General features: G+C 39.7%; 1 protein-coding gene across 1 annotated transcript in view; it reads left to right on the plus strand.

Annotated features, from left to right (window-relative positions):
- The window catches only part of SYNE2 (spectrin repeat containing nuclear envelope protein 2), a 188,276-nt gene that overhangs the window by 59,527 nt on the left and 101,163 nt on the right, over positions 1 to 27,586 (plus strand). The window contains exons 35-56 of the mRNA XM_054161733.1: positions 453 to 653; positions 1,654 to 1,819; positions 2,983 to 3,095; positions 3,866 to 4,068; positions 4,431 to 4,550; positions 4,912 to 5,194; positions 6,014 to 6,183; positions 8,139 to 8,451; positions 9,638 to 9,802; positions 10,628 to 10,987; positions 11,859 to 11,993; positions 12,773 to 12,934; positions 14,254 to 14,400; positions 15,350 to 15,365; positions 17,706 to 17,845; positions 18,234 to 18,499; positions 19,621 to 21,727; positions 23,216 to 23,538; positions 23,857 to 24,001; positions 24,668 to 24,883; positions 25,258 to 25,523; positions 26,258 to 26,414. Coding sequence (XP_054017708.1) covers positions 453 to 653; positions 1,654 to 1,819; positions 2,983 to 3,095; positions 3,866 to 4,068; positions 4,431 to 4,550; positions 4,912 to 5,194; positions 6,014 to 6,183; positions 8,139 to 8,451; positions 9,638 to 9,802; positions 10,628 to 10,987; positions 11,859 to 11,993; positions 12,773 to 12,934; positions 14,254 to 14,400; positions 15,350 to 15,365; positions 17,706 to 17,845; positions 18,234 to 18,499; positions 19,621 to 21,727; positions 23,216 to 23,538; positions 23,857 to 24,001; positions 24,668 to 24,883; positions 25,258 to 25,523; positions 26,258 to 26,414 — 6,174 coding nt within the window. The remainder of the gene's footprint in view (positions 1 to 452; positions 654 to 1,653; positions 1,820 to 2,982; positions 3,096 to 3,865; positions 4,069 to 4,430; positions 4,551 to 4,911; positions 5,195 to 6,013; positions 6,184 to 8,138; positions 8,452 to 9,637; positions 9,803 to 10,627; positions 10,988 to 11,858; positions 11,994 to 12,772; positions 12,935 to 14,253; positions 14,401 to 15,349; positions 15,366 to 17,705; positions 17,846 to 18,233; positions 18,500 to 19,620; positions 21,728 to 23,215; positions 23,539 to 23,856; positions 24,002 to 24,667; positions 24,884 to 25,257; positions 25,524 to 26,257; positions 26,415 to 27,586) is intronic.

Genomic DNA, 27,586 nt, shown 5'->3' on the forward strand with positions numbered 1-27,586 from the left:
TCTGGAGCCAGAGCTTCTCACATCACTGCTGTCCTTGCCTGTTTTTCTGAATAGATGTGGGGAATTTGCCCTGGTAGGATTACTGCAGGCAGGTTTGCTAGAGAGAGCTGGCACCCACTTTTTCATGATAAGCAAAGCACATGTAAAGCCTTTTTCCAGCTCAGGGCAGACACTGAAGGAGATTGACAACTAAATTTGTTACCAAAGCAGTGCCAGTAAATGCATCACTATTAAATGTGAACAGAGATCATTCCTCCTCAGAAAAGCAGGGCTTAAATGCTATTATTTTTCAATTTGTGGAGATGGACGGAAAGAAACTGGAACAAACTGTGATTGAAAATGTCTGGACTTCAGATCATTTCATTGCTTTTTGTGTCTATCATGGATTTCTGTAATACTCTAGGAAATCAGTCCAGTATAATACCTGACTTATATTCATTTACAATTTTAAGGTCATCAGGTCATCTGTTGTGCAAAAAATGGAGCTAATAAAAGAGCTCTTGTCAACGAAGAGGAGGTCCAATGAACTCAGCGTGAATACTGCAGAACTAAAAGGAGACCTTGATCTGGCCAAGACACAGATTGGAATGACTGAATCACTTTTGAAAGCTTTATCGCCATCTGACACCTTAGAGATCTTTACTAAATTGGAGGTAGCATGACACTAATTACTCATCTTTTATAGTTTTATTCATAATTTCTGTTGTGGGCAAATCTTCATAAGTGTTTCTCCTGTGTAAACTGTTAAAACAACTCAAGTGAATAGCCTGGCTTGAACACTTCCTAAGCTGTCAGAAACGTGAAAACAAAACAAACAAACAAAAACAAAAAACTTTTTTTGCTGGATGTTATCAGATGTAGTTAACTCTTGCAGCTATTGGAAATAGCGGTAGGCATGACAACTGTGTACCACCCAAGATATGTTGAAGCAGGTACTGGATTGCATCTTTTCCAAGACTGGGTAGTAAACAGAGGTTGTCTTTTTGCCACCTGAGCCTCCTTGCAAGGGAAGCTCCCAGTAAGCAATTTTATGCAGCTTTCCATCCTCTTTGCACTAGGGAGAGAGGTGAAGAAAGGGCTGCTTGCTTCTTGGAGATTAAAGGCTGGCATAATTTAAACATCCTGTTGAGCAGTGAGTGGGTTATGCACATTCTGGGTGTCAGACCACTAGTGTTTGTGACAGTGAAACCACAAGGCGCTGGAAGAAAGATACAGCTAATTTACTCTTCCAACTCCTTCTAAATTATGTTTCAACCCACAGGGACTTGGCATACAAAATAACACATTAAGGGGTGGAATTATGCCTATGGCAATGAAGGTGTTACAGCTTCTAGGTATTATATGTTCTTGAACGTGCTATGTTACTGCACACCACAGATTTTTTCTGTGTGATGCCAAAATGTGCATGAGTGAATGTATGTGCAAGTATGTGTGTGTACAGATGTACACACACTGCTCAAGGAAAGTTTAGTGCTCATATCTACCTATTGATGGCTTTCTTAATGCCAATAAATGTTGAATTATTTTGACACATAAGCAGGACTAAACCCTTTTGCAAAGCTGTAGTTTGTACTATAGCAGCTCTGTACAGTGAACTTTTGTTTGCACAACCAAATTTTTCTTTTAAGCTGTTGCCCTTTTTTGTAACTTTAGGAGATACACCAGAAAATTCTGCAACAAGAGCACTATGTGACATTACTTCAAGAAGAGACGGATTGTCCTGATGTGGATGAATTAAATAAGCAGCTTAAATGTGTCACTGATTTATTTAATAAGAAGAAACACGTGTTTCAAGATCACTTTATTGGTGTTTTGAACCGTAAGCAAACACTTTTCATATTTGTGTAGCTTTATAAGTTTGTATTTACCATCATAATCACTTAATTTCATAGAATTATAAAATGGCTTAGGTTGGAAGGGGCCTTAGCGATCATCTTCTCCATCCACCCTGCTGTAGGTAGGAGCTCCTCTCAACTAGACTTGGCTGTTCAAGTCCTCTTCCAACCTAGCCTTGAACACCCACATCCACAACCTCACTGGGCAGCTCATCCCAGAGTCCCACCACTTTCATATTGAAGAACTTCTTCCCAAGATGCAATCTAAACCTACTCTCCCTCAGCTTTAAACCATTCTCTTGTCCTACTGCTAGACACTCTTATGAAAAGTCCCTCTCCAGCCTTTCTGTAGGATCCCTTCATGTATTGGAAGGCAGGTGTAGGGTCCCCTCAGAGTCTTTTCTAAGCTGAACAACCCCAGCTCCCTCAGCCTGTCCTCATAGCAGAGATGTTTCAGCCCTTGGATCATCTTTGTGGTCCTCCTCTGGACTCACTCCAAGAGCTCTGGGTGAAAATGCTTCAGTATCTCAAACTGCTTCAGGGTTCTGATTGAGATATAAATGGGTTTTGATTCCTACAAACCAGACAATCTGAATTAAAGTATTTTGTTTTTTATTTTTTACATGAAATGGCATAATTGAGGAACAGAGCATTTCATTCACAAATACAGAAATAAAATGTTATGTTTTAATTTTTCCCAGTAATTTAATTTCTTATTTAATCTTAGTTATAAGAATGAGTAGCCTTAGTAGTTCCATTTTGGTTTATGCGGACAGAGGATTGTGCAGTGGTAGAATTAGGCCCAAAGGTAGGTTGAACATCTTCAAATACTGTCTTTAAGAAATATTTATTTGTGTGGAAATAAGAAAAGTTGCCAACAAGCTAAAACAGGTTTTGTTTCCTGAAACTGCTTTGTATAGCAAACTGCCCCTTCCAAGTGGACAGCTCTGTTTCTTGTCAATTAGTGTTGGGTTAAAAACCAAAAGTATGAACAGCATCATGTTCTGTCGTTGTCTGTAATGAAAAGCAACCTTTGACAGTAGCACTGGTGAATCTAATTACAAATTGTCTGAGATCTTCATGTTAAATAGGATTTTCTTTTACAAAATACAATTAATGAAGAAAATTGGAATGTGTCTTTTTTCAGGTCAGTGCAAGAATTTTAATGACTGGTTCAGCAGCACTCAGCTGTCTTTGAAGGACTGCTTTGACCCTCCAGAAACAAAACCAATGCTGGAAGAAAGACTGCAGAGGCTAAAGGTAAAGTATTAAAACATTCTAATTTCTAAAGCTGATTGTTCTTGAAGTTTTACTTTTTTACACAGGAGACTATTCTTGGAAGTGAATTCACTTACAGTGGGTTTGTAACATGAGGCTGAATGAACATTTCATGTAACTTAAAGCATTAGAATGATAAGTGGAATGAATAAAACTTTGTTAAAATGGAGTATCAGTGTTCATGTTCAAACATAATTAAGCGTGTGATAGGCAGGACAGTAGTTTGTGAAACTCATTGGAATTTTTATAAGTGCTTCAGTGGCAAAGGTGCAGAAAGTCAAATATGTAGAGAATAAAATGAAATTCTGACTCCCATTGGACTCAAATATGAAAAACTTGCATTCACTTTGTAGCCGTATTTTCACTCTAAGTCAGACAGAATCAACAGAAAAGAGATGAAAAAGCTACAACTTCTGCAAGAAGCAATCACAGTTAAGTGGCAGAAGACATAATGATGTCAGTGTTAGATGTAAATTCTACTTGCCTATTTATTCAGTGTGTATTTGTGCTGTAGAGAAGGAAATAAAGGTTTGTCTACTTAACTTTCTCCTTATTTTACAAACAGCAACTTTTCCACTAAAAAGTGGAATAGTCAGGAAACTGTAAATTAAGATGTATTCTATTTCAGGAACTGGAATTATTCTAGAAAATATCAATGGAGCTAACAGGAGCTGAAAAACTCTTGTAACCTGAGTATTTGCTATACAACAGAAAATTTGACAAGTGTATCTTGTGTTTGTGCTCTTATCCAGCACTTCCAAACATCTGAAGGCAAAGACAGAGATATCCAAGAGGTTAAAACCTTGTTAAATAAAGTGAAGCATTACTTGCCCAAAGCAAGCATTAACCACCTTAACAGCCGTGTGAGAGATCAAGAAGCAGAACTGCAAAGATTAATCTCCAAGTGTCAGAAACGGGAAAAGGAACTTGGTGCATCTCTCCAGCAGCTCAGTAGGTAGGGAGCTAATGTAATTTCTGACATTTTAATCACAAGTGATATAAAATGATTCATAATTAAGCAGCCTTAGGGAATGGCAAACAACTCTGCTTTTTATTAAAAATGATGTTTTAATAAAGGGTAGTGAGTGTTTTGTTGTATGCTTCATGAGCTTTTTTGCTTTGTAGCAGACTCGGTGTTATATGAGAGCATGTGCTTGTAGACAGTTTCAGTGACACAAACTTTAAGCTTCTGCTTAAAACTTTTTGTGATCGGGCACATGGTATTTATGTCACTTTCTCAGCAAAACATTGCTGTCAGCACATTCTAGTCATGCAGTGCCTCTCATTTTGACCAGTGTGTATTTGTACTCCCTTTAGCCTTGAAGAAAGCAGCACAGTCTTGGAAGAATGGCTCACAGCTCAGGAAGAAAAACTACAAGAGATCAAGAAAGATGAGACAAAACTTGAGAACTTTTATAAAACACTACTAATGCAGAGGTATCTTATTTCTTTGGTCTTATCTAAGAACTTGTGACAAGACAAGAGGGCATGGCCTGAAGCTGTCCCTGGGGAGCTTTAGGTTGGATGTTAGGAAACACTTCCTTACAGAAAGAGTAATTAGACACTGGCATGGACTGCCCAGGGAGGTGGTGGAATCGCTGTCCCTGGAGGTGTTTAAGAAAAGATTGGATGTGACACTTAGTGACATGGTGGTGTTAGGTCATAGGCTGGACTTGATCTCAGAGGTCTATTCCAGCCTCAATAATTCTGTGATTCTGGGAACTGTCATCTAAAGAAGATTGCTTTGTGTTGTTACAACAGATAGATGTTCATTAATCATTTTTTTTTTGCTTTTCAGAAAACTGTTTGACTCCATGGCTCAGCTAGCAAATTCCTTGGGGGAGGCTGGCCTGACAGATGAAACCATTTCAGAAGCCAGTGGTCTAATTAGTAGATACCACACACTGACAACACATGTAAGTGAAATGGCAGGGAATACTGAGAGACTCCCAGTGGAAGGACATTTTGAAGAACTTGCCTGGGATGTTTCTTGCTGGATCCAAAAGCTTGAGGAGGCTGTTAATAACCTGAGTTCACAGGAAAGTGAGTTGCCACCCGACAAAAGGATTACTCAGATAAAGGTATTGTAAATGTATGAAACGTATTCCTCTTCTACTTTGAAGGTCATGCTAATATCATGGAGATGCTTGATGAGTCAATATATTGTAAAAGCTGCTGTCACTGCTTATTGCCTGTGGTTTTGCAGCTTATTTAGTGGGGAAGGAGGGTGTTTAGGGTTGTTGAAGTATTGTTTGTTTTGCATAGTTTATTACTTACACAAGATGAGACTTTCTGCTGCATCTCTGGGTGGAGCAGCACTGAACTCATAAGGTGCTGGTGGCAGTGCAATCTACTCCATCACAATCTACTCCAGTGGTGGAGAAGGAGGTCAGTTATGTAGCTGCGGCATCCAGAGAGCCTCTGTAAAGTGTGTGGCTTCTCAGGTGTCCTGCAGTGCCATAGTGCTGGGCTGCTCTGCTGCCTGTGTGGGTCTATCAGGCCCCCATGTCTTTGGGGTCTCCTCTCACCAAATACTTAGGAAGAGGTTTCTGGGATTTACATGTTTTGGTTTATTTGTTTGTTTGTTTGTTTTCCTGTGGAAGGGGGTGTAGTTTAACAAATGTCTCTCCTAAGGTTTTGGGGCTCTTTTATTTGTCAGAACAATATTAGTGTTTTGGTTTTTTTTTAATGTAGAGAATAAGTAATAAACCAGCTTTATTATCTCAGCCCTTCTAAAACTTAGATGTCTATGTATCAGTTAAGTGGTATATTGGAAGGAGCATTATTTTGTCTTGAACAGCAGTGTACAAAGTATGAAAAAGATCATTGGTAGCATCTTTTCTTTTGTAATCAAAAATAGCTGTCTATGAACTGCTTCTGCTTCTTTTTGTTTAATGCAGGAAATCACAGCTCTCAAAGATGCAGGAGAGGCCAAAATAAAGGACTTGGTAGCTTCAGGAGAAACTTTAATGAAAAAAGCAAAAAGCAAGAAGCCAGTGGTTCTGCAGACTATTTCTGAGCTCCAGAACAAGTGGGAAAGCACCTGTCAGCTAGCCACTGAGTATGGAAGGTAGTATGGAATTGGCCAAGAGGTGGTACAGATCTCTTACGGCTATATTGACTTTATACTCTTCTTCTTTTACCAGTTCTATTGAATATGTGGTTTGTTGGGGCCAGAACTAGTTACTACAGACATACTTGTATTTCTGCAGTACTGAGGAGGGGCAGATGACGGTTTGGATTGAATGGTCAAGTGGGGGTTGTAGCCAGGAGTGGCAAGACACTTGATGGTATGCCCAGTTGACCTGATTCCCTTTTGTAGCTCAGACACTCTTGTGAAATAAAAATAGATACACCCAGTGCTCCTTGGTTCATCAAATTGGGATGTGAGGGTACACTGATTTGACCAGTGCAGTGGTGTTTCCACCAGGCATGGGTCCCCAACAGAGGTGGGATAAACCTTTGTACAGATCTGTATTGCTTCAAAAGAGAGTTTGGGGTAAATACAGGAGACTGGTATTTTTTTAAGTAGAGTTTTTAAAGCCTGGTTTATTCTGGCTATATGAGAGGCTTTCTTGACGGTGGCAGCTGGCATTGTTAAGGCAGAAAAGGCACTTTTGTGTTGCTGACACTGGCAGCTGTGTCTGAGAGCTAAATCGATCCATTAAAACATACCAGATATGTTATGTAAAGACAAACTGCAGTTCTGATTTTGCACGTGCAGACACATTCAAGATACTTGTCTGCCATATCATCCTTGAATCAACTTCCAGTAAAATGACTGGGAACTTTGCTGTTAAGATCAATGGAAGCTAGAGTAGGTCTACTGAATATATTTTCTTAAATGTCCAGGGAATTAATTATCCAAATTAAGTATTTTAGAGAATATTCAGTTCCCCTGCACTTAGCACAAGCAACACAAATGGCTTTCAGAAAGAGCATTGGCTGTATTGGATCAAACACCACAGAATGCAGACCACCCTCTTGACAATGTGGAAGACAGGAGATTAGGTTCTCAGCATGTCAGAAGTGATGCTCAGAACCTTGCAGGATCAGGCCTATGAATAATATGTGACACCGTAACAGCAGCAGTGTGAAGCTGGAATAGGGAACTTGAAGCCCAGTGTACATCATATATGTGAGGCTATGCTTTGTTAGTCATTTGTCAAAAAACACGAACCTTGAAGGGCAAGAAACAAAACACACTTTGCTTTTGTCCTCATTTGTTCTCCTGTACCTTACAGGTTTATAACCAGCCTTTATGAATTTAGGCTCTTGAGGGATCTTATTTTCAAATGTTGGCATCTAAGTTCCGTATGGAAAATATCTGAGCTTCATCACTAAATGTGCATGCACAAATGCTACTTTTGTCTCACTGATCATTTCCTGTGGACAAGTGCAACATGTTCACCTGCAGCAGATTCTCATGCATGCTTGTAAAGCATTCAAATCAGCATCCAGTGTTGAGGTCAGGAAAGGAGGCATTAGAGTATGCTAACAAGACACATATTGCATAAGGTGTTTTGTTGCTTGTATCTCCAAAATACCAATGCAATGTGTATCTTCTGCAGAACATTCCTTTTCAAGAGACTGTCCTAAGAACAGAAGTTGTCAAGGAAAATAGATTGATAGCCATACTGTAGTTTTCAAACTAAACTTCTGCTGTAATGAAAAGCAGAAAAATACAGAGCATGAGCATCATCTCAGATACTAGAAATTGTGAGTGTATAGGTTTAGATTTAAGAGGTTTAGTCACTTGACTTGTGTTCAGCAGTAGTAACTAGCTTGAGTGTTTTTCATTTGCATCATCTTGAAAATTCCAGTCTAAAGCTGATCAGGAATTTAAGACCTGAAAAAAACTATTCAGTATAGTCAAGTTCATTCTGATGATTGACTCGCTAACAATTTGACATTTTCTAGGTTATGGATATTTCTGTAAAAAATACTGTTAAATGCTACTTAATGAAATTCATGCTATTTAAATAAGTACTATTAAATTAAATATTATTACATTTTTTTTCTTAGCCCTCAAGAACAACTTCACTTCAACAGGGAGCAATATGAGCAAAGTAAAGAAGATCTGAGACTGGCGCTAACTGAACTGGAGAAACAGCGACAGGAGATAGGTTTTGCCCTTCAGCCTGGTTTACAGGAGAAGCAAGTTCAGCTGACAAACTATGCCAACCTCCTGCAGAAAACAGAAGACTTAACTTCCCAGCTGAATGAATTGAAAACCCAGGAAGATCACCTACGTGGTCCTGCTGGGGATCCTTGTTTCACAGAGGTGGAATGGTTGGAATTAAAGCACCAACATGAAAATCTTCTCAGCCAGTTGAAGGTTAGAACCTCATTCTTTTTCCTTATGAGATTATTGGTATACCTTTATTCACTGTTTGACTGTAGCATCATGCAGATGGCAAGTTTATGGCTAAAACTGGGAGGGGTAGAAGTCCCTCTGCACAAGAGTAGGGAATTCTCTCTCTCTCTCCCTTACTGTGGGAAAAAGAGCACCAGAAGCTTGTATTTCTCACCATCTTGTGCTTTGCAGAGGGCTAAATGTTTAAACAAATGAGTCTGAGGTAAGAGTGAAGAGTAATATTTTACACCTCTGTAAACAGATTCAGCTGGCTGTAATATGAAGCATTTGCTCCTATAGTCCCTGAGGCATGGTGGTGTGATGTTTCGTGGGTTTTCTTTTGAAAGGAAGAATGGCTTTTCCTACATCTTGTTTTTCAGTGGTTCCACCAAATTTAATACAAACTGGTTTTGCATGCTGTGTTGCATTCTGCATCTACTCCTTCATCCATTTTGGATAGAAGTGTCCTGAGTTTGCTGGGACAGAATCCCAGGCCAGCCATGAGGTGCGGGCCATTAGCAGTTCTGAGTCAGCCAGGGCAGCTGACTTGACTTGGCTTGCAGGTGTATCCCAGACCATGAACTCAGTAAAAAAGAGGAATTTTCCTGGAGAGAGGGGAGTTCCCTGTTAGAGTCTTCTGCTTAGGCTTCTCCTCACCTTGCTTCTTTTTCCAATCTTGCTCTGAGGACTTCTTTCCGGATATTTGACTGCTGCACATTTGCTGGGCTGAGTATAACTTTATCTGTCTTGTATTGGCATTGACATTAATGTGGCTGTTTCATTGTATCAGTTTTCATATCAACCTGTGGGTTTCTCTCCTTTTCCTGATTTCTCTTCTCTGCTGGGTAGAGTTCATCAGGTGATAGAGTAACTGCTAGAATTTAGCCCCAGATATGGTCTAAATATACACAAGGAAGCATTCATTTTAGAAGTAAGTGTTTATGGAATGTAAATTCTTCCTGCTAGTAATGAAGTTTATCTTCATGGTGGAATCACTGATGTGCTGGAAAGAGGGCAAGGTATTTTCTGTGCACCTGTGATTAGCTAGATATTATCAGAAACAAGATTTTGTGCTACTGAGATTCTGGAAGACCTGTGACAGTTTGTGGATTATGTATATTTGTTTGAGTTAATGGTGGACTAATCCTAGAAATTCCTTGGTTTCTAGACCATAGTGCAGACATTGGAAAGTCATGTCCAAGAGCATCAGCAGTTTCAGGATATGGTAGCAGGCCTGAGCACTGAGCTGAAAACTCTCTCTGAGAAGCATGCAGATTGTGAAGGACATGCAATGAAACAACCATCAGCTGAGCTAAACCAGTTGAAATCACAGGTATGTTGGCAGGTTTTGCATCACAGAGGAAAGTGAGTCCATGCCTTCGGGATTTGTAGACACTGCTGCATTTATAAAAGAGAAGTGCTGAAACTGGAGGAGGCGGGGGGCAGGGGGAGGGGGGGAAGAAAGCTTTCCAAAATCTAAAGTACATTGGTGTTCCTTTTATCAAGATAATTGTTGGCATAAAACTACTCTTAATGAGCTGAGCAGACCTTTACTGTCAGCTGAACTGAAAGTAGAATTATCCTGGCTCTGGAGTTTGTTTTTTATCTCTCTGGGCATAATGAGGAAAGAGAACATTAAATTTGATATTAGTAAGTGTCTTTAAATTAGCTGGAGCTTAGAAACCATCCGTGAGCCGAGTTCAGTTTTAAGAAGTGTCCTTCATGCATAAATAGACTTTCTTCTGCACATGGGTAGAATGGAGTGTAGAGAGCTACTGAAAGCTGAAACCATAGCTCAGCTATGGATCACTGCAGTTCCCCTTCCTCCAGAATTTGTTATATATCAAACAAATAAAAAGGTATAGGAGAGGGGAGGGAATTATCAGTTCAGAACTTGGTAAGATGACTGCACACCTCACAGTATTCCTATCTGTTTATTTTAGCATTATTGTAAAGCTTATAGCTTTGGGTGTTCTCTGTTCATAAAAAAATGGCTGACTAAAGTTACTGGTATTTGACTTTCTGCGTGAAGTAGGTCTGCATGTACTTTTCAGCGCAGTTTGTCGCTTACAACAAATATTTAGGGTTTTAGTGATTGAATTTAAATACTTTGAGTGAAGAAACTTTTCAATAGAATGCTTTCTTTTTTTGTTTAAAGAAAGAACGAGATCCTCTTAGTGGATGTGAAGAGACGTTAAAGAAGATTTTGGCTTTAGCAGAAACTGTTAAACAAAACACCTCTTCACCAGGACAGAAGTTTATTAAGGATGAGATTGAAACACTTCAGAATAAGCACAGGAGTCTGGAAAAAAGACTTGAAAATGTCAGGCAAAAGGAGGAAAATATTTTCAGTGAAGCTCTTGAGTCAAAAGATGAGTTTGGTAATGAAATACAAATGGAAGATAAGGCAGATGCAGTGCTGAAGAGAGAGATGACACAGATCACTTCTGATATTCCTGTTGCTGCAGAAGAGCGCCTCACAGCAGTGGACTCAAAGGATCCTTTAGAAATGCACGATGTGAGTATATTTGCTCACAGTAATGACAATGGAAGATTGGTTAAAGGGGCATCTGTCTCTCAAATGCCTTTTTATATTGCATCCTTAATTTCATTGAAATTAAGCCTTATGTAAATGTGTATAAATGAAAGATGTGGAGAACTCCCTTAACTTGTTATAACAAGTCTGTAGTAGACCAGTTATATCTATTCAAAGCTGCAGTTTTCCATTTAAACACAACCTGCATATGGCTTTCTCATGCACATAATTACAGCAGGTATCTTTGGTCAGGACATAAAGGGAGAAGGTGTATAGGAGGTGAAAAAAAAAAAAGAACCTCAGCAGTTTAAGCCAAGGAAGTATCACAGTATCACAGCATTACAGTAACTAAGGTTGGAAGAGACCCCAAGGATCATCAAGTCCAACCTGTTCCAACAGACCTCACAACTAGACCATGGCACCAAGTGCCACGTCCAATCTCCCTTTGAACACCTCCAGAGATGGTGACTCCACCACCTCCCTGGGCAGCCCATTCCAATGATGAATGACTTGCTCAGTGAAGAACTTTTTCCTCACCTCGAGTCTAAACCTCCCCTGGCACAGCTTGAGACTGTGTCCCCTTGTTCTGGTGCTGGTTGCCTGGGAGAAGAGACCAACCCCCTCCTGTCTACAACCACCTTTCAGGTAGTTGTATAGATGAGAAAATGGCAGGTATGTCTCTGCCAAGAAACTCTGAGAGCTTCTCTAAACAAGAGACTTGTGTAGAGCTGCAGCACAGAATTTGTTTTGTTTGTTTTCATGGAAAATTAATTTTTGCCATTCAGCATTTTACTGTTAAAATACAATGTTTACAGTCATACAATTAGTTTTTCTTCTATTTCACTTCCTTTAGGGGCAAGATGTAAATAGAAATATGTCAGAGAAAGAGAAGCAAAATGATCCACTTTTGGAGGAGAGCAATGTGTTGTCAGACAGCCCATTACAGGGTACCCATCAAGGCAAGGACAGATTGGAGCACACTGTTCAGGTGCCTGACAAATAAGTCCTAATATACATATGTGTCTGTCTTTTCACTAGAAATGCATGCATAATTCCTTAAAATTTGTAGTCTTAGAGGTATTTTCCTTATCTGATTAAGGGCATGATAAATTATGTTCTCCAAATAATCCCCTCAGCCTTGCACATGTGAAGTGTGCAAGACATCAGTGAAATTCTCTGCAAGCCCCCAGGGCTTGGAGCCACTTTCTTAATGATGCAAAACCTGCAATGTACCTGTGATTTCAACAGGTTTGGACACCTGCATGCACAAGGTAGGTAATGAGAGATAACTAGCCTGGAACTGCTGATGTTTAGGGAACATCAGGACATTCAGGCTGTAAATGAGCTGAGGGGACAACGGGGAGAATGCCCTCATTGGTCTGACCATTGGATGACAGCAGTAGCTGGGAGAGATGGCTGCCATAGTACCAGAATGGATTTCTGAAGAAGGCTCAAAATCAGTAGTTAGAGTTGCCAGAAATCTAAGCAGAAACTTCTATGACAGTGTTAAAAATCATGTGAGCACTTACTCCTGTTTGGCTTGTCCTGAAACTGTTTCATAGTGATTGAAGTCCTGATATAGCAAACTGATCTGAGCAGGCATTTTCAAGAGACACAGGGTTTAGGTTACCTCAGCCTTTTCCTTCATTCATTAAGCTAAATTGAAGATCGAGTAGAGAGCTTGTGGAATGTGATGTTCCCCAGTAAACTTAGATTTCTGGACTGTGACTTTTACTGATTATAAACAATTTGTGTTTCTCAAATCAGGAGGAGGCTGGTAAAGAGAGCCCAGGTATGGATAAACATGATAGGGTCCGAGAGGATGCTCTGGACAATGTGGTACAGGGCGGTGAAGTAGAACTGGGAAAGCATCAAGATGGTGTTGATACTGAAGATGAAGAAACAAGAAATGAAACTCATCCAGCACAGGTAACTAGACATGAGATTACACAGAAGTGATTGAATTTGAGGGTATATGTATGCAATTTGGTTGCAGCGGGGATGATACTACTACTAAATAAGTAATAAACACCTCAAGTTACACTGACCTATTTTTGTCTGATGTGCTGTACACTTAGTATACATTAGCCCTCTGAATCCTTTCCTGTACATTTAATATGGAGATAATTTTTATTTTCTTTAGTGGCTTGCTGAGGACATTGCATTCCAGGTCACCAGGATGCATTGTGAAGTTTAATTACCATTTTGCTCAGATACTGACATTTTGCTTGAGCCTCATGTATTTAGATTTCTAATTTGCATGTTTGCGTTGCATGCATGAGGCTGCATGTGAAATGCTGTGTCCTGTTTGGTGCACCCTGGTACCAGGGAAATTTTAACAAACTAGAGCAGTGGTTAGGAACTGGAGCCCCAGTGAGTGGTAAGAGGCAAAGTTCTTGTTGGAGATGAAAAGGCTAAGAGTGGTCTTGTTGCTGTCATGCTCTCCCAGAAAGGGTGTTATAGAGAAGATAGAGCCAGACTCAGACCTTCATTTTCAGCAAACTGCATGAGGTGCTGGATGCTTCAGAAGGTGGAGCACAGCGTGCACTCTTGAGCTTGCTGAGAATTGGGGTACATTTGTTTGTTGTAGGTGGGCTACTTTCAGTACATAATCCTGTTTGACTTGCAGCCATTAGCTCAGATATCCATGCATCACAGGTAAGTCCCCAGTGCTGTGCTCTCCACCATGGTCATCCTGTAAGAATTTGCCATTACTTATTTTGTGTAGGTGGCTGGTTTAATTTATCTGCTGCCAGATAATAACTCAGGTAGAAGTTACAGTCAGCAAATACCTCAGCATGTACATACAGCAAATCCTCAGGCTGCTCATGGGAATATTCTGCCTTGTAATTGGCTGGGAGTTTAACCACAGACACCTTGTCTACAACACAAGTACAGGATTGGAGAGCACCAGGAAAAAGCTAAAACTTTTTAAACACGCATTCAGGGATTCACAGTTCAAGGTCCATGCTTAGAATAACGAAACATGAATAGTGTAGATCAGAGGAAGAACAACTGCAATCTGCAAGTTTTCTAAAACTTTGTAACAGAATTATGGCATTGCTGATTCTGAATGGTTTCCTTTGCCATAACCTTGCCCACAATAAATTATGAGATGTAATTGTGGTTTTCCTCATCTGCCTATAATTATGGGCTTCATAACTTTGTCATTTCAAGCACTGTAATTACTACTCAGCAGGTTTGATTAGGGCTTTCTGATTACTTGTTTCTTTTTCTTGAATCAAAAGGACAACCCTAGTGCTGTCAAGAATGAGTCATGTAGAGAAGATGTGGAGCAGGTTCAACAAAGCATGTGTGAAAAGACTCAAATCCTGAAGTCTGTGGCAGCTGAGAGAGATGGTCTGGAATCTAACCTCCCAGTTTCTGCACATGAGGTAACTCACATTCTCTAATTTCAAGCTAAACTTGCCAGTCACTGATTTTTATTTTTTTTTTGTTTCCACATGGACTTAATCTGAAGTTCTGCTCTAAAAAAAGAGGAAATTGTTGTTTCATCAAAACCAAGACCATTGTGTATAGCTCTGCTTCATGTCCATGGCAGTTTTGAACTCTGTCCAAAGTGCTAGCCACATTGTATGTTTCAGTGGATCTGTTCAAAAGGGTAATATTATGGGGGTTTTAATAATATTTTTTTTCAGAGCCATCACAATCACTTTAAAGAGAAACACTAAATATAATAATTGTTAATCAATACAACTTCTTTCCATGTTACTGTAGTTAGTTGTGATAGTCTTTGCTATCATAAGAAGGGCAGACAAGAAAATCGAAATCCAAGGGTGATTTGGCTTACAAAAATAAATAAAGAGCATGAATTCAAGATTAATTAATGACAAGATATATTACTGTGCTTTATGAGTAAGGGGTTTTTATCACAAGTGTCCCATAACTGCTGATCCTTGGTCATCACATTCTTAAATTGAAGGTAGGACTCAAGCTGTACAGTTAAATCTGTAGGCAGGTCCACAGCTGGCCTATTCATTTACAGGTCATACCTGGAACTTGCACATTTGGGCTATCTGAAAGTCCCAACAAAACTTCCCAAAGGTCTTGGGTGTCTGGGGACATCCCTGATGACTAGCCAATGCTATTTGAATTTACAAGAGAGATTCAAGGGAGGCCTAGGAAATTACAGAACTGTTTAGTCTAACCTCAGTTCCTGAAAAAGTTATGGGGAAGACTATGCTAGATGGCATTGAAAAGCATTTAAAGAGCAACACAGTCATCACAGAATCATCTAGGTTGGAAAAGACCTATTAGATCATGGAGTCTAACCATAAAACTAACATTGCTTAATGCTGTGTTCAACTGATTTGGAGCTTGCAGAAGGAAGGCAAAGCAGGTTCTGCTGATATCCTGAGGATGGTTAGAAAAGGATTTCAGTTGTGAGTTATACCCTACCCTGAAGCCACGGGCATGTTTGGCAATTTCCCACAGGTCTGCACTGTGAGCAGTCCAGCAGGGAAACCCTGGCTTCTACCTGGAGGACAGTTGCTGGTTAGAAACTGCTATTCTCTTCCCTTCTTATATCGTCCACCCTCTTCTGATGGACTGAAAAACTATGGGAAACATTAAAACTATCATGTAGGGTGATAGACACTGTGTATCCAGAGAGACAGTGCTGTGATGCTGTGATAGGTTGAGGCAGACCCCCTCCCCACCACGGGCAAGAATAATGACTCAGACAAACGGATTGCAAAAGTGACGGAAAGTTTAAATAGAAAGCGGTGAATGTTTACAGAGAGCCAGAAGTGCAGTGACAAAAGAAATCCCAAAGCATACCCAGAAACATCCCATCCCCACCTGAGGGTACACCCAAGACCCCCAGGGCTCCTTCTTCCCCACCCTCCCTGACTCCACTGCTAGGCTAGTCTCAGCTGGCCAGATCTGAGACTGCCCATCCCCCCGGCCTTGGGCCTAGCTAGGCCCCAGGCTGGGGAGAAACCTCCCCCAAGTTACGGGGTGACGGCAACAAAAGAAAGAAGTGGTGCCAGGACCCCCGCTGAGATTTTATAGTGGCACAGGGAATTATGGTATGAGATACCTAGTTTCCTGTGTCCACCCACTGGGCTGGACTTTTGAACACAGGAAGTACACCTCGTACAAACATAGCAGAGGGCACCCAGCCCAAACTGCTACAGATGCACATTAAGAACATCATACAAACAAGCAAAACGTGTACACAGCAATCCTGACTGTTTTTTTCTTAGTGTTGGGACACTTACTTTTCTGTGTGTTTCGATGCATGTCTATTTCAGTCTGGTGGAGTGGATTTCTTTCTCACTGTCTGATAGCTTAGCTGAGATTTTTTGCTTAGCTCAGTTCTATTGCACTCCAAAGTCTCTTCAGATGAAATCTTATGCCTGAATTGATACAGCCATTATAGATATGTACAGAGAGAAATGAAAAAGCTCTCTGACTGTTTCATGAGTGGTCCTCTTCAGCTTTGACTACAAATAGCCAAAAGAGGTCAAATAAATAGAATTATTATTTTCTGATAATGTGTGCAATGTGCTATGTGCTTTCCAAACTTGGAGGCAGGTATGTTTTGTTCACTCATAAAGAGACAGATGACAGTGACAGTTTGCAAGTGATATGGCTGCAGGGATAAGCTGTCTTCTTCCTACCAAAACAATATGTGAGGTAGCACTACAAGTAAGTTTATCAAAGGTGAATTTTTTAATCATTGCTCATTTTATATGTTGGCACCATGGAGAAGCTTTCACTGTAGTCACCTCTGTGTATTTGTGTGTGTTCACTCAAAAGTCTGTGCATGGAACAGATCTCGGTTTATATGAGATGGAGACAAATACTGGGGAAGGGAAATATAGCAACAAAGGTATCGCCCTGTGACCCAGTAACCTTTTGATATTTCATATATTTTGTTGTCTGCTGTAGCTGAAGGTGCTTTAGAAGACTGTATTTTGCATCTGAACTGGAGCTGGCTAAGAGCATCCACTTGAGCAGCAACATCAGTTTACCTGATGCGCTGTTGAATCTGGCCAAATCCCAAGTGATTTGTCCTTCTGCTATTGTGGACATCAAAGGCAGTGTCAAGGGCTGTCTCTGGAGTTCCCCATTCCCTTGCTCTCCACCCAGATGGAGATATGGTTTCCTAACACTCTTGTCTTAACCCCTGGTTTCAGATAGCCCTTGTGGCAGTAGCAACCAGGATTTCTGTCACAGCCAAGCTACTTTGTGATGGAGTTGTGAAGGGATGGTTCTGGTGAAGGACACAGCAGTATATTAATGCAGATGCTGAGCAGGAGGAATGAAGATGTGAGAAGAAGTTAAACATTGATGAATGTGAAAGGAAGAGGGGGAGAAGAAAGGACAGACCTTTGAATTTATCAGTAGTAGAAGGGGTATATGGAGAATGTTCTTTGAAGGTAGGGATATCAGAATTTCAAACCTAATAGGCAAAGATTTCTTACCTATGTGAGCAGTGCTGACAAGCCAGGGTGACTGTGGAGATGGAGGACAGTGATGGATGTTTCAGCCTCTGCGTCCTAGTACACCTGGCTGTGTGTACACTCGGTAAATAGCAGCTGTGGGGGAAACCATAGCATAATTTAGGCATGGCTTAAATGTGTGAAGCAAAGTGTTGCAGTTAGAAACTTTTTTGTTCAGGACCTTCAGAAACAAGAATCCTGTTTTCCATTATAGGACACAAGTGCAGAAGTGGTTGTCCCGAAGGAACTATTTCCTGGAGTGCAAGTAAATACTGATTATTTTGAAGAGGAACAGAAGGTCAATGAGCTGAAAAATGAAGTGGCTGAACTGGATATTGTGCTTATAAATGAACAACTAAAAGAGCTAGAGGTATGGAAATTGCAAAGCCTTTCCTCATTGTTATGCTTATGGAACTATGATTCACTTGAGCAAAACAAAATTATTGCTTATACTCTTATCTGAAGTTTGACCGCGTGATTAGTCAGTTTGTCTACCAGGTAATCTACAAACACTGTCTTAATGCAAGAATGTCCATGCAAACACCTCATTTTGAACTGCTCTTCTGGAGTGCAGTAGTAAATAGCTATGACTGCACTTGCACTTCAGTGATGTGCACAGGCATGTGTGCTCCTTTGCATGTGAATGAGCAAGCATATGTTTGTAGATGTGTCAGTGTTTAAATGTATCTTGTGTTGAAAGCTGTAAAGTGTTGCAAGATCCTCTTTTAATCTCCTCTCTGTTTTGGGCTCCATTGTAGAATTTACAAGTTGAACTGGAATCATGGAAAGCAAAATCTTTGTGTCATAGTCAAGAAGCAATTTCCAGTGCAACAGGATCCACCAGAGCAGAGCTGCAACCCCCAGAGCCTGTGGTGTCCTGCTGGGACAGGCTGCTTCAGGAGCTAGATGCTGTTAAGGCAGTGAAGCAACAACAGTGCTGTTTCATTAATGAGTACCAGAAAAACCTTTCTGCTGCACAGTCCTCAATGAAAAATCTGTCAACAGAAAAAGATAACATAAAAATGTAAGTATAGTTGAGGGTGTTTCTTAATAGGTCGTAGAACAAATATGGTGAATTATGTGCCACATTTCAATAATACTCAGACAATAATGGTATATTTTATCCATTTCCATAATGTTATGTAGCAAGTCTCAGCAAGTTTAAACATCCTTAATCAAAAGCAGTTCTGGTGGATCCCTGCTCTCCTTTAGCAACATTTACTCTTTATTTTTAGGCAAAACAAACAAATGGTTGCTATTCCAAACACCTATATAAAAACTATATTAAAATGTTTTTTGCAAAAATATGACAATGTAAACATTTCCTTTTCTTTAAGGACTCAGCAGTTCTAGATTGTTGTTGGTTTTTTTCTGAGTGAAATATCTATCTTATTACTCTGAAGATTAACCTTGTCTGATAGGGAGAATTCTGTGGCATTAAGTAAGGCTACAGTAGCAATTCAGGAGTTAGCCAATGCTCACAAAATTCTTAGTACCTTTTATGACTTAACCTTCAAAACATGAGATGAGCCTCTCAGTTGCTGTAATGCATCACAATAATTTGAAAATATTTAATTTTTAAATTATGAATTTACATCAGAGTGGAAAAATTGAATGAAAATCTATCTGCTAAATATATTTTAAGTAGGAACTTCAAAATACTCATGGAAATAAGAGATGAGTAGATAAATACCTTCAAATTAATCTTGAACAAATTTGAGTTTTGAAAGGTTTTTTTGTGACTAGGTTAGCATAAAATGTCAGTCCCCTTACAGATGACCTAATGCTATTCTTGATTTTTACAGTTTTATCTGTTGTAACTTCAAAGGCAGGCTGCATTCCTGTAGGAAATGACACATTCCATATTAGTGCATATACTGCTGTTTTAGAGAATATATATTAGAATGTACCTTTTTTGCAGAGATATCTAGAAGTAATTAATGCTGTACAGATAAGCAGGAAATAATGACACTGCTGTGGCAGTTAGCAAATTTTTTTGAAAGAACATTGAGAGATACTTGTGATGAAGTGAATAAAGTGAGTGAATCCAGTCTTTTAAACAGTGAACTTTTTAAAATGTATTTAGTCCATGTTTTAGGGTAATTGCCATTTTTTTTCCTTTAATGTTACTCCTATTTTTGGCAGGGGTCCTATGAACAGCACAGCTCTTCTTGAGAAAATTAAGGCATGCATAGAGTCCTTACGAAAAGAAAGAGATGTCTTAAACCAATTGAAAGCTCAGCAAGAAAGTTTATCTCAGCATTTAACATGTATGGATAAAGTGTTAACTGAAAGCCAAATGAGGCAACTGGAGCAATGGTGGCAACACATGGAACAAGCAGTGCAAAAGAAACATGATCAAGTTGTGGCCGAAATCAATGAATTTAACCTGCTTATGAATAAAGCACGAGATATTCAGAGACTGATACAGGAACATCATTTACAAGCAGAGTTCTATTCCTCACCTGCAGAAAAAGCCAAGTACCCTATACTTTGGACCACAGAGCTACAGGACATTAAGCATGGTCTTTCTCTATTAAAAAGAAGGATTGAACTACAGATGAAAAGAATTTGGAGTGACCAAGAGAAGGTAGCTTTGGAGAACTCTATACTTGATTTGCAGAGCAAATTGGATGCACTGTTAGTACAACAAACTCATCAAGAGGATGCTCAGATCACTGGTCCTGCTCTCTTGAAACATGAAATGATGAAGAGGCTGAAGGAAAATATTTCATGGGTCAAAGATTCACTGTCCTCTCTGGATCAGAAAGCAGCACTTTTCCCCAGTGATGTTAAATCACAGATCGGAAGTTGTCATCTTATGAACACAGAAATTCTAAGCAGAGAGCCTGTGATCGTGTCACTGGATCATGGGCTCCAGCACATCATTCCAAGCTTGAAGGCAGAGGAGGTCTCTGATCTGACCTTCCTTCTACAAGCGCTGCAAAATTCATACAAAGCTCTTGTTTTAAAATCAGCTCAAAGATTACAGCACCTAGAGCTCCAACTGGAGGAGAGGCAAAGACTTACTGCAGAAATAGAAAAACTTCACTGTCAGCTTCAAAATGCTGAGATGCTTGCCAGGCCCAACATGAACCAAACCAGTTCACATTCAGAATTAATTGATCAACAAGCCATTTTAAAGGAGATTTTGAAGGATATACAAGAAATAGAAGGGCTTATCTCATCCCACTGTAAAGAAAGTCAGGTGACAGCTGGGGAACTGAGCCTGTGTGAACAGTTATTTTTGACTGATCAGTTAAGAAGTCTGAAGAACAGAGCAAGGAAAACACAGAGACAAATTCAGAGTAAACTTCATGAAGTAGGAAAAAAGATAGCTCTCTACAAAGAGTTTGATGAAGGAATCACTTCATTGCAGAAGGATCTTAATGATTTAGAATATAGCGAAATGAACCTGAAAGAAGATAAATTAGGTGCCAAGCAGGAAGTGAAGGGTAAATGCAAAGCACCTGAAGAAAAAGTATTAGCTTTTCAGTCCAATTTGTCACAAATGATGAAGTACAAAGAAATCTTTGAATGTGCAGGTCTAAAATGGGACTCACTTCAGCTGGATGAGCTGAAAACTAAATTTTTAGAAATTAAGAATAAAATTAAAGGGAAGATAATACACTTTGATAACATTGTTAGGGAACGCTGCAAGATTGAAGCATTGCTAGATGAAATCCAGACTGTGACATCCAATGCAAGAAAAGAAGCTAACATCCTTAAAGATAGCTCTAGGTCTTCTCCTGCTGAGAACCTTTTATCAGCACAGATTCTGTTTCAGACAGTTCAACAAATCTCGCACTTAACCCAGGACTTAGCAAATCAAATAAACAAAAACAAGATCTTTGATACATCATTCAAAAAATCAAAGAGGAAAGAAATAAAGAGCCTGGAGAAGGATGTTAAGGAGTTGAGTCAGTTTCTTCAAGACTTGCTCTCTGGTCTCCAGTGTGTAAGCAAGGCAGATGCCCAGAGTGAAGTAGATCAAATATTCCACATCATAAAGTATATTCAATTAGAGCTCCAGCAGCCACTTCTGGTAGGGATGAAAAATATGCAGTATGAAAAGATACGATGGGAAGCAATTCAGAATATGATGGAAACAAAGTTTTCTGCTATTAAATGTATAATGGAAAAAGAAAGGGAAAACCAAGAAGAAAAATCTCTTGCTACTGGTATAGAAACAAAATTAGAGGCACTGCAAGATCATGAGATTCAACTGAAAAGAGATGTGGCTTCTCGTGTTGTAAGTATATTCAATAAAAGTAAGGTATGACCATATGTCTTTTCTCAATAATTAGATTTTGTGGCTGTAGCACTTACATTTCATAACTTACAGCCTCCTTTTATTTTAGTAACCGAATTGGCTCAATATCATCTCTGCTTTGGCAGATATGATAGGAATAAGGATAAGAAACTAAGGATACAAAGGAGTTTTTTGTATTCACTTTTATTGTAATCAAACGGTGGGGATTAGCACAAGAAAAGAAAGGTAAAGGGGAGGAAGGAAAATGCTGAAATACTGAGCTGAAGAGGAGCTGTGTGCTGTCGTCCTGAGATTATTCTTAGGACTGACTTTAATGTTTTCAGTAGTGACAATGACAAGATGTTCCTTGTTTCTGTTTTGATGAAAACACTCGCTGAAAGTGAAGGGGAGTAAAGCATAGGTCAAACCAATGTGTCAGGCTTCAGGAAGAATGAGCAAAGGAAAGGCAACTGGGATCCAGTCTCTAAGGCATTGGTAAAGCACTGCTGGAGGATCCACCCAAACCTGCATGCTTTTATCAGAAGGGTCCACACAAAATGGACTAGAAGCTTTTAGAGGACTGCGGAATGTTGATAGCAGTTAATGAAACTGAATTTGCTCAACCTGATAAGCTGATATTAAGTAGGAAGTTTAGCTGAGGAATGTCATTGAGCTGGAGGTAGACTTCATGGATGGAAAAGGACTGCTTAATCTAAAGGGCAGTTAATGCAGAGAGAAGGAGTTGGTGAATAAATATATGTCAAAAACCAGACAAATGGTAACCATCATAGCAGAAAGATTCTGAAATTATACTCTAGTCAAGAAGAAGATCTGAGTCCTGACTGCCCAAGAGATATAAATGAGAAAAATATGAGGTAGCAGCTGATAACCAGAGGGAGGGACTCAGTGTCCCTGGTGGACTTACAGTTCTGATGAGAGATTTCTGGGTTTATTGTGCTTCATCTTCACTGCTTGGGTATTGTGTAGGAAGCACAATGCCAAAGTTTCTCTGCCCTGTAGGTGTCTAAGAGCTGGCAAAGTCACACATCATTCTGTGTGTATGCAAATGCATACAAGAAGAGAATTTAAAGAGAAGCACTTTGGCAAGTTGTGGTGGAGATATCCCCTGGAACAGAATAAAGCATCAACATGTGGGATTTCCCTGTCTGAACAGGACATGTGCTGCCGTGTACATAAGGCATCTTGTGGCTTTTGTGTCCTGCCGCCCTTATCTCTGGACTCTTCCAGTACTGTCATAACTTCTCTTCTTATGGTTGAGGGCAATCAATCCATAGGTTATAGCACTGTTCTGTGACTACCTAGATACTAGAGTGCATTTGCTGTATGTCCTACCTCACATCCTCAGGTCAGTTTTGGGACACTGGTCTCAAAGACAGGCAGGTATGAAATTCTGGGAAGACCATCTGGTGATCCAGAGGAGCACAGCAATTTTTCTTGATAGTTCCTTTGTCCTTTTAACACTTTCAGAGTGCTCTGGAGGAGGCATGTAAGACCAGTGAGCTTTATACTGAGGCTGTTCAGAAGACTGTGAAGTTCCTTGAGGACTGTGAAGCACAAGCCCAGTCTGCTGCAGCAGAGCCTGCTATCTCAGAGGAGGTCTGTCAAACCCCACGATGGAAACAAGAAGAGTTCAACTCTTCAAAGGCTGACATAGAAAACCTGTACTCCAAGCTGAAAATTCTAGTGACACCAGAAGACAAAGCATGTCTGGAAAATAATCTAACGGAACTAGTCAATAAGAGTCTGGCATTAAGGGAGAAGGCTGAAAGGAAAGAAGCTGATGAACAGAGGTAGGTTTAAGAGATCTTCCTAGGTCATGTTCCTTATTATGAGAAATTTGACTGACAATAAATGCAGTGTTTCTCTTCTGATGGAACCAGGCAATTCAGCAGAAAGAACTGTAGGCCTTTCTGTAATTCCCAGATGTGATTCTAAGGGAGGGAAAATTACCAGACAGTACACATATTGCTACCAATTTATAATGCACAGTTTTTATTCTAGCCCAAAAAGTACATATGAGGGTTGGCTGAGGGTGGGCATTATGTTTGGAGAGAGGAGCAACTACAACTACAAAAAAATTTAATTGGTCTGTTACTTGTTTCCAACAGGTATTTTGAAAAATACAAAAGCTATACAAAAACCAAAGATAAGGTGTGTGATAATCTTAACAAACTGGCAAAGATGCTTAGCCAGTATTCGTCTCAAATACCAATGTCTTATAAGGAAGCTTTGGAGCACTTAGAAGAAAGCAAGGTAAGAAAGGCTCTAATGAGTTTGGAAAGTTCATGCAAAACTGTGATGAACATCATATGTACACCATATGATACCATAGCAGAAAGGAGTTAAATTAATTATCTTGTATTTATGTATATATAAAACCACAGAATGTATTTATATATCTATAAAAATACCAGATTATAATAGGTCATGTGAAATGAACACATCTTATCACTGTAGAAATTAAACATTATCTGTGCTTAGGATAGTGTTGCATTTCTGTTCCAATGCCTTATTGCTTCTTTGCAGGAACAGGACCGATCAGATTTCTAACACTGCAGCTGTTTTCCCTCAGAACCAAAAATCAGAGCATTTCTGCCTCCCCTCCAGACCTCTGCTATGCCGTGTTCACTTTTAGTGCTCATAATACTATGTATCTGTAACTCCTCATTTCACTTCCAAGTAACCAGAGAGAAGTAAGAACTACATAATTGCCTGGGCATGCTGTTCTTTTTGCTTTGTTTTATTTACTACCCTGTCTTTCTCCACAGTCTTAGTCAACAGAATTCTCTCATTACAGTGGTATTTAACCAGCTCAGTGGAGTGATTTCCATTTTATTAGAGGATTCTAATCATGGTACTGAAGGCTTCATTAACACTTTTGACTGTATTATCTATTTACTTGTTTATTTTTCCTGTAAGACTTTAGTCTCCAACATCAACTCAGCTGAAGATGATCTTGTGAAGCTCAGACAGGTTTCTGGGGAGCTGATGAGATTATGCAGGAGAAGTGACAGGGCACTGGGCAGGACTGTAACAGCACTGTGGGAAAACTGGCTGAGGTTGCTTGAGGCAGCAAAAGAGCTGGAAATTAACTGTGAAGAACTAAAGCAAGAATGGAAATTCATCAGTGAAGAGGTGAGTTGATCTGCAAACTGTTAAGTTTTGGGGAATGTAGTAGGAATGAGGCCCTCAGTAAAATGTCATATAATGGGCTGAGATCATTGTAAAATATAATTTCCCACCTGAGAGTTATCCTCAGCCCTTCTTGAACCTGGAGTCACAAATTATGGTGATATTTACAATACAAATTCTCTGAACCCAGAATGACTCTGTGTGTGGTGCTTTGTTAGAGGAAACCCAAATGTTTTGGTACATTTCAGAGAGGTTCAAGTTCTCTGGCTATGTAATTCCCAGCAGTTAGTCATGTGTTTGAGTAAATGAATAATGTAGCTTAAGGTGATGGAATAAAAAAGCCCTTTATCTCATGCTCTGACCTACTGTTTACTTAGCTGGAACGAGAAACAATAATTCTTGATAAGCTCCAGGAAGAGCAGCCAGAAAATCTTAAAGAGAAAGAAAAAGCCACCACAGAGGAACTGATAGAATCACTAGAGTTTGCGAGCTCATTGGAGGAAAATATCAACCAGCAACAGCTCCTTCTACTCTTACTTCTTCACCGAGTAAGAAACATCTTGAATACATCTGAAAGTCCTGAGGCAGAAGCTGTCCTTCCAGCCTTATGTGAGATAAAGACAATGCAGGATCGCTGTAAAAAGTAAGTGGTGTGAAATTTCTGTGGAAGTTATGACATAGCACTACTTATAAGCACAGTGTTTTATTGGTTATTAAAGAATATATGAAATCTATAAAGCATTTTAAATGATAGTGAATGGCCTTCTCAGTTAGACCAAAGCTTCATCTAACCCTTTTGCTGTCAGCATGGATATTAGGGGTTAGGAATTGGGGCGAAGACCTGAGCCTGGCCTTATCTTTCACTCTTAGGAAAATCAGACCTTGTGCTTTTTGCAACAACATAACTTTGGCTTTACAGAGTGCCACTGTTTAAAATTTGCCTCAAATATTTTTTGCAAGTCTGTAATTGTATTACTTCTTCTTCATGCCTGCTTTTTGGCATGGAAATCTTTGTGAATGTCTGTTGTCCTGATAGTGTTTTCAGACTCTGAGAACCTGAGCTCCAGTCTGCCTCAACATGAGGAAAAACTTCCTTACTGTCAGGGTGATTGAGCACTGGACCAGGCTACTCAGAGAGGTTGTGGATTCTCCTTCTCTGAAGTCTTTCAAAACCTGCCTGGACGTGTTCCTGTGTGGCCTGATCTAGGTGATCCTTCTGTGGCAGGGTTGGGATTGGATTAAATGATCTCTGAAGGTCCCTTCCAACCCATACCCTTCTGTGACTGTGTAATGTATTTTGAAATATCTCTATTAAGCATGCCCTTTGATTATTCCCACTTAATGTAGAATCTAACACTTGCTGGAAATTTTTCACAGGTTGTATGAAAAGACTCAAGAACATAAAGATTCTGTACGAGCTGAGATTGAAGAGAGGAACAAGATCACTGAAGAAATTAGTACCGTGGCAAATACATTACAGAATGCTGCATCTGTGTTATTACAAGATACCACTGGAAAGGCTGGACAACTGGAGGTTGGTAACAGCTCTATTGTTGTGTGGGGACATTTGGAATATGTTCTTTTTTATGCTGGGTCTTGTGCTTGGTCTAAGTAAAATTAGTGTCAAAGTGTGTGCTTATGCTTATTGACTTCAAAAGAATGATTCTGTCTCTACAGAATATGACTGCCTCTACCATGTCCTTTGTTTGTATTCCTCTCCCTCTCTGTGCTCCAGTTAGTAGTCACGGAAGCCTTTCCAGATTGCAGAGAGACTGACAGCCAGTTGCATGCCTTTTAGGAAAGGCTCCTTTGTGTACATCCTATTCCTTTTCCCCTGCTACATACCTAGCCAGGGCAACTTCAGATGCTCTGAATTTTACATCACATATCAGGAAGTTAACCTTGGAAAAATTATTTATAAATTAAATTGTGATCAGAGTCCACCAGCAGCAGCCAGGACTCTGCAGCAATCCAGTCTACACATTTCTACCATTTCAGTATATTTGTTATCTTTCTTTGAATTCTGGGCTTTATGAAATAGTGTAATTCCTAACACTTCCTGAATGTGGGTTTATTTACTTATTATTTTAATAATATTAGTTTCAATTTAGACTTACTGTGATTTATATAATTATCTGAATTTTAAAATCTTGAAGCAACAACAACAGCAACAGTCCTATAGTTAAAAGATATTTATTCAAGCCCACTAAAGGCTATTATCTATTTGTGCTCTTTGCGAAGTCTTATATAAAAACTAGCGGGGGATCCCCACCACATCTTTTCTTTTTTGGGGTCAATGCTTGAAGCTGGCAAAGAGCTAGGAAATGTACAGTCGTGAAAGACCATAGTGGCAGATATAAGCTCCTGTGGATTAGCACAAGGGAGAAACGTTTACAGCATCTTAAAGAAGTTTTGAAAACCTATCAGTCAGTGTTTGGTGAAACCTTATGGATTTTTCTGAAAGGGCGGCTTTTCTGTTGAAAATTATATAGAATTGGAATTTTGAGGTGGGTCTGCTCATTTATTGAACTCTTTGTATCTAAGAGAAAATGTTGCCACTGCAGGTCTGCTCTTTTACCTCACATTCAAACTCTGCTACTCAGAGCACCTAAAACTCACCCAGAAGTGAGTTTACACAATGTTCCTGTTCCTGATAGCGAACAGCGCAAGCAAAAGTTAGCAGCAATCCCATCAGAGGTCTTTGTA

Source organism: Dryobates pubescens, chromosome 5 (genome assembly GCF_014839835.1).
Source record: "Dryobates pubescens isolate bDryPub1 chromosome 5, bDryPub1.pri, whole genome shotgun sequence".
NCBI classification, from domain to species: Eukaryota; Metazoa; Chordata; class Aves; order Piciformes; family Picidae; genus Dryobates; species Dryobates pubescens.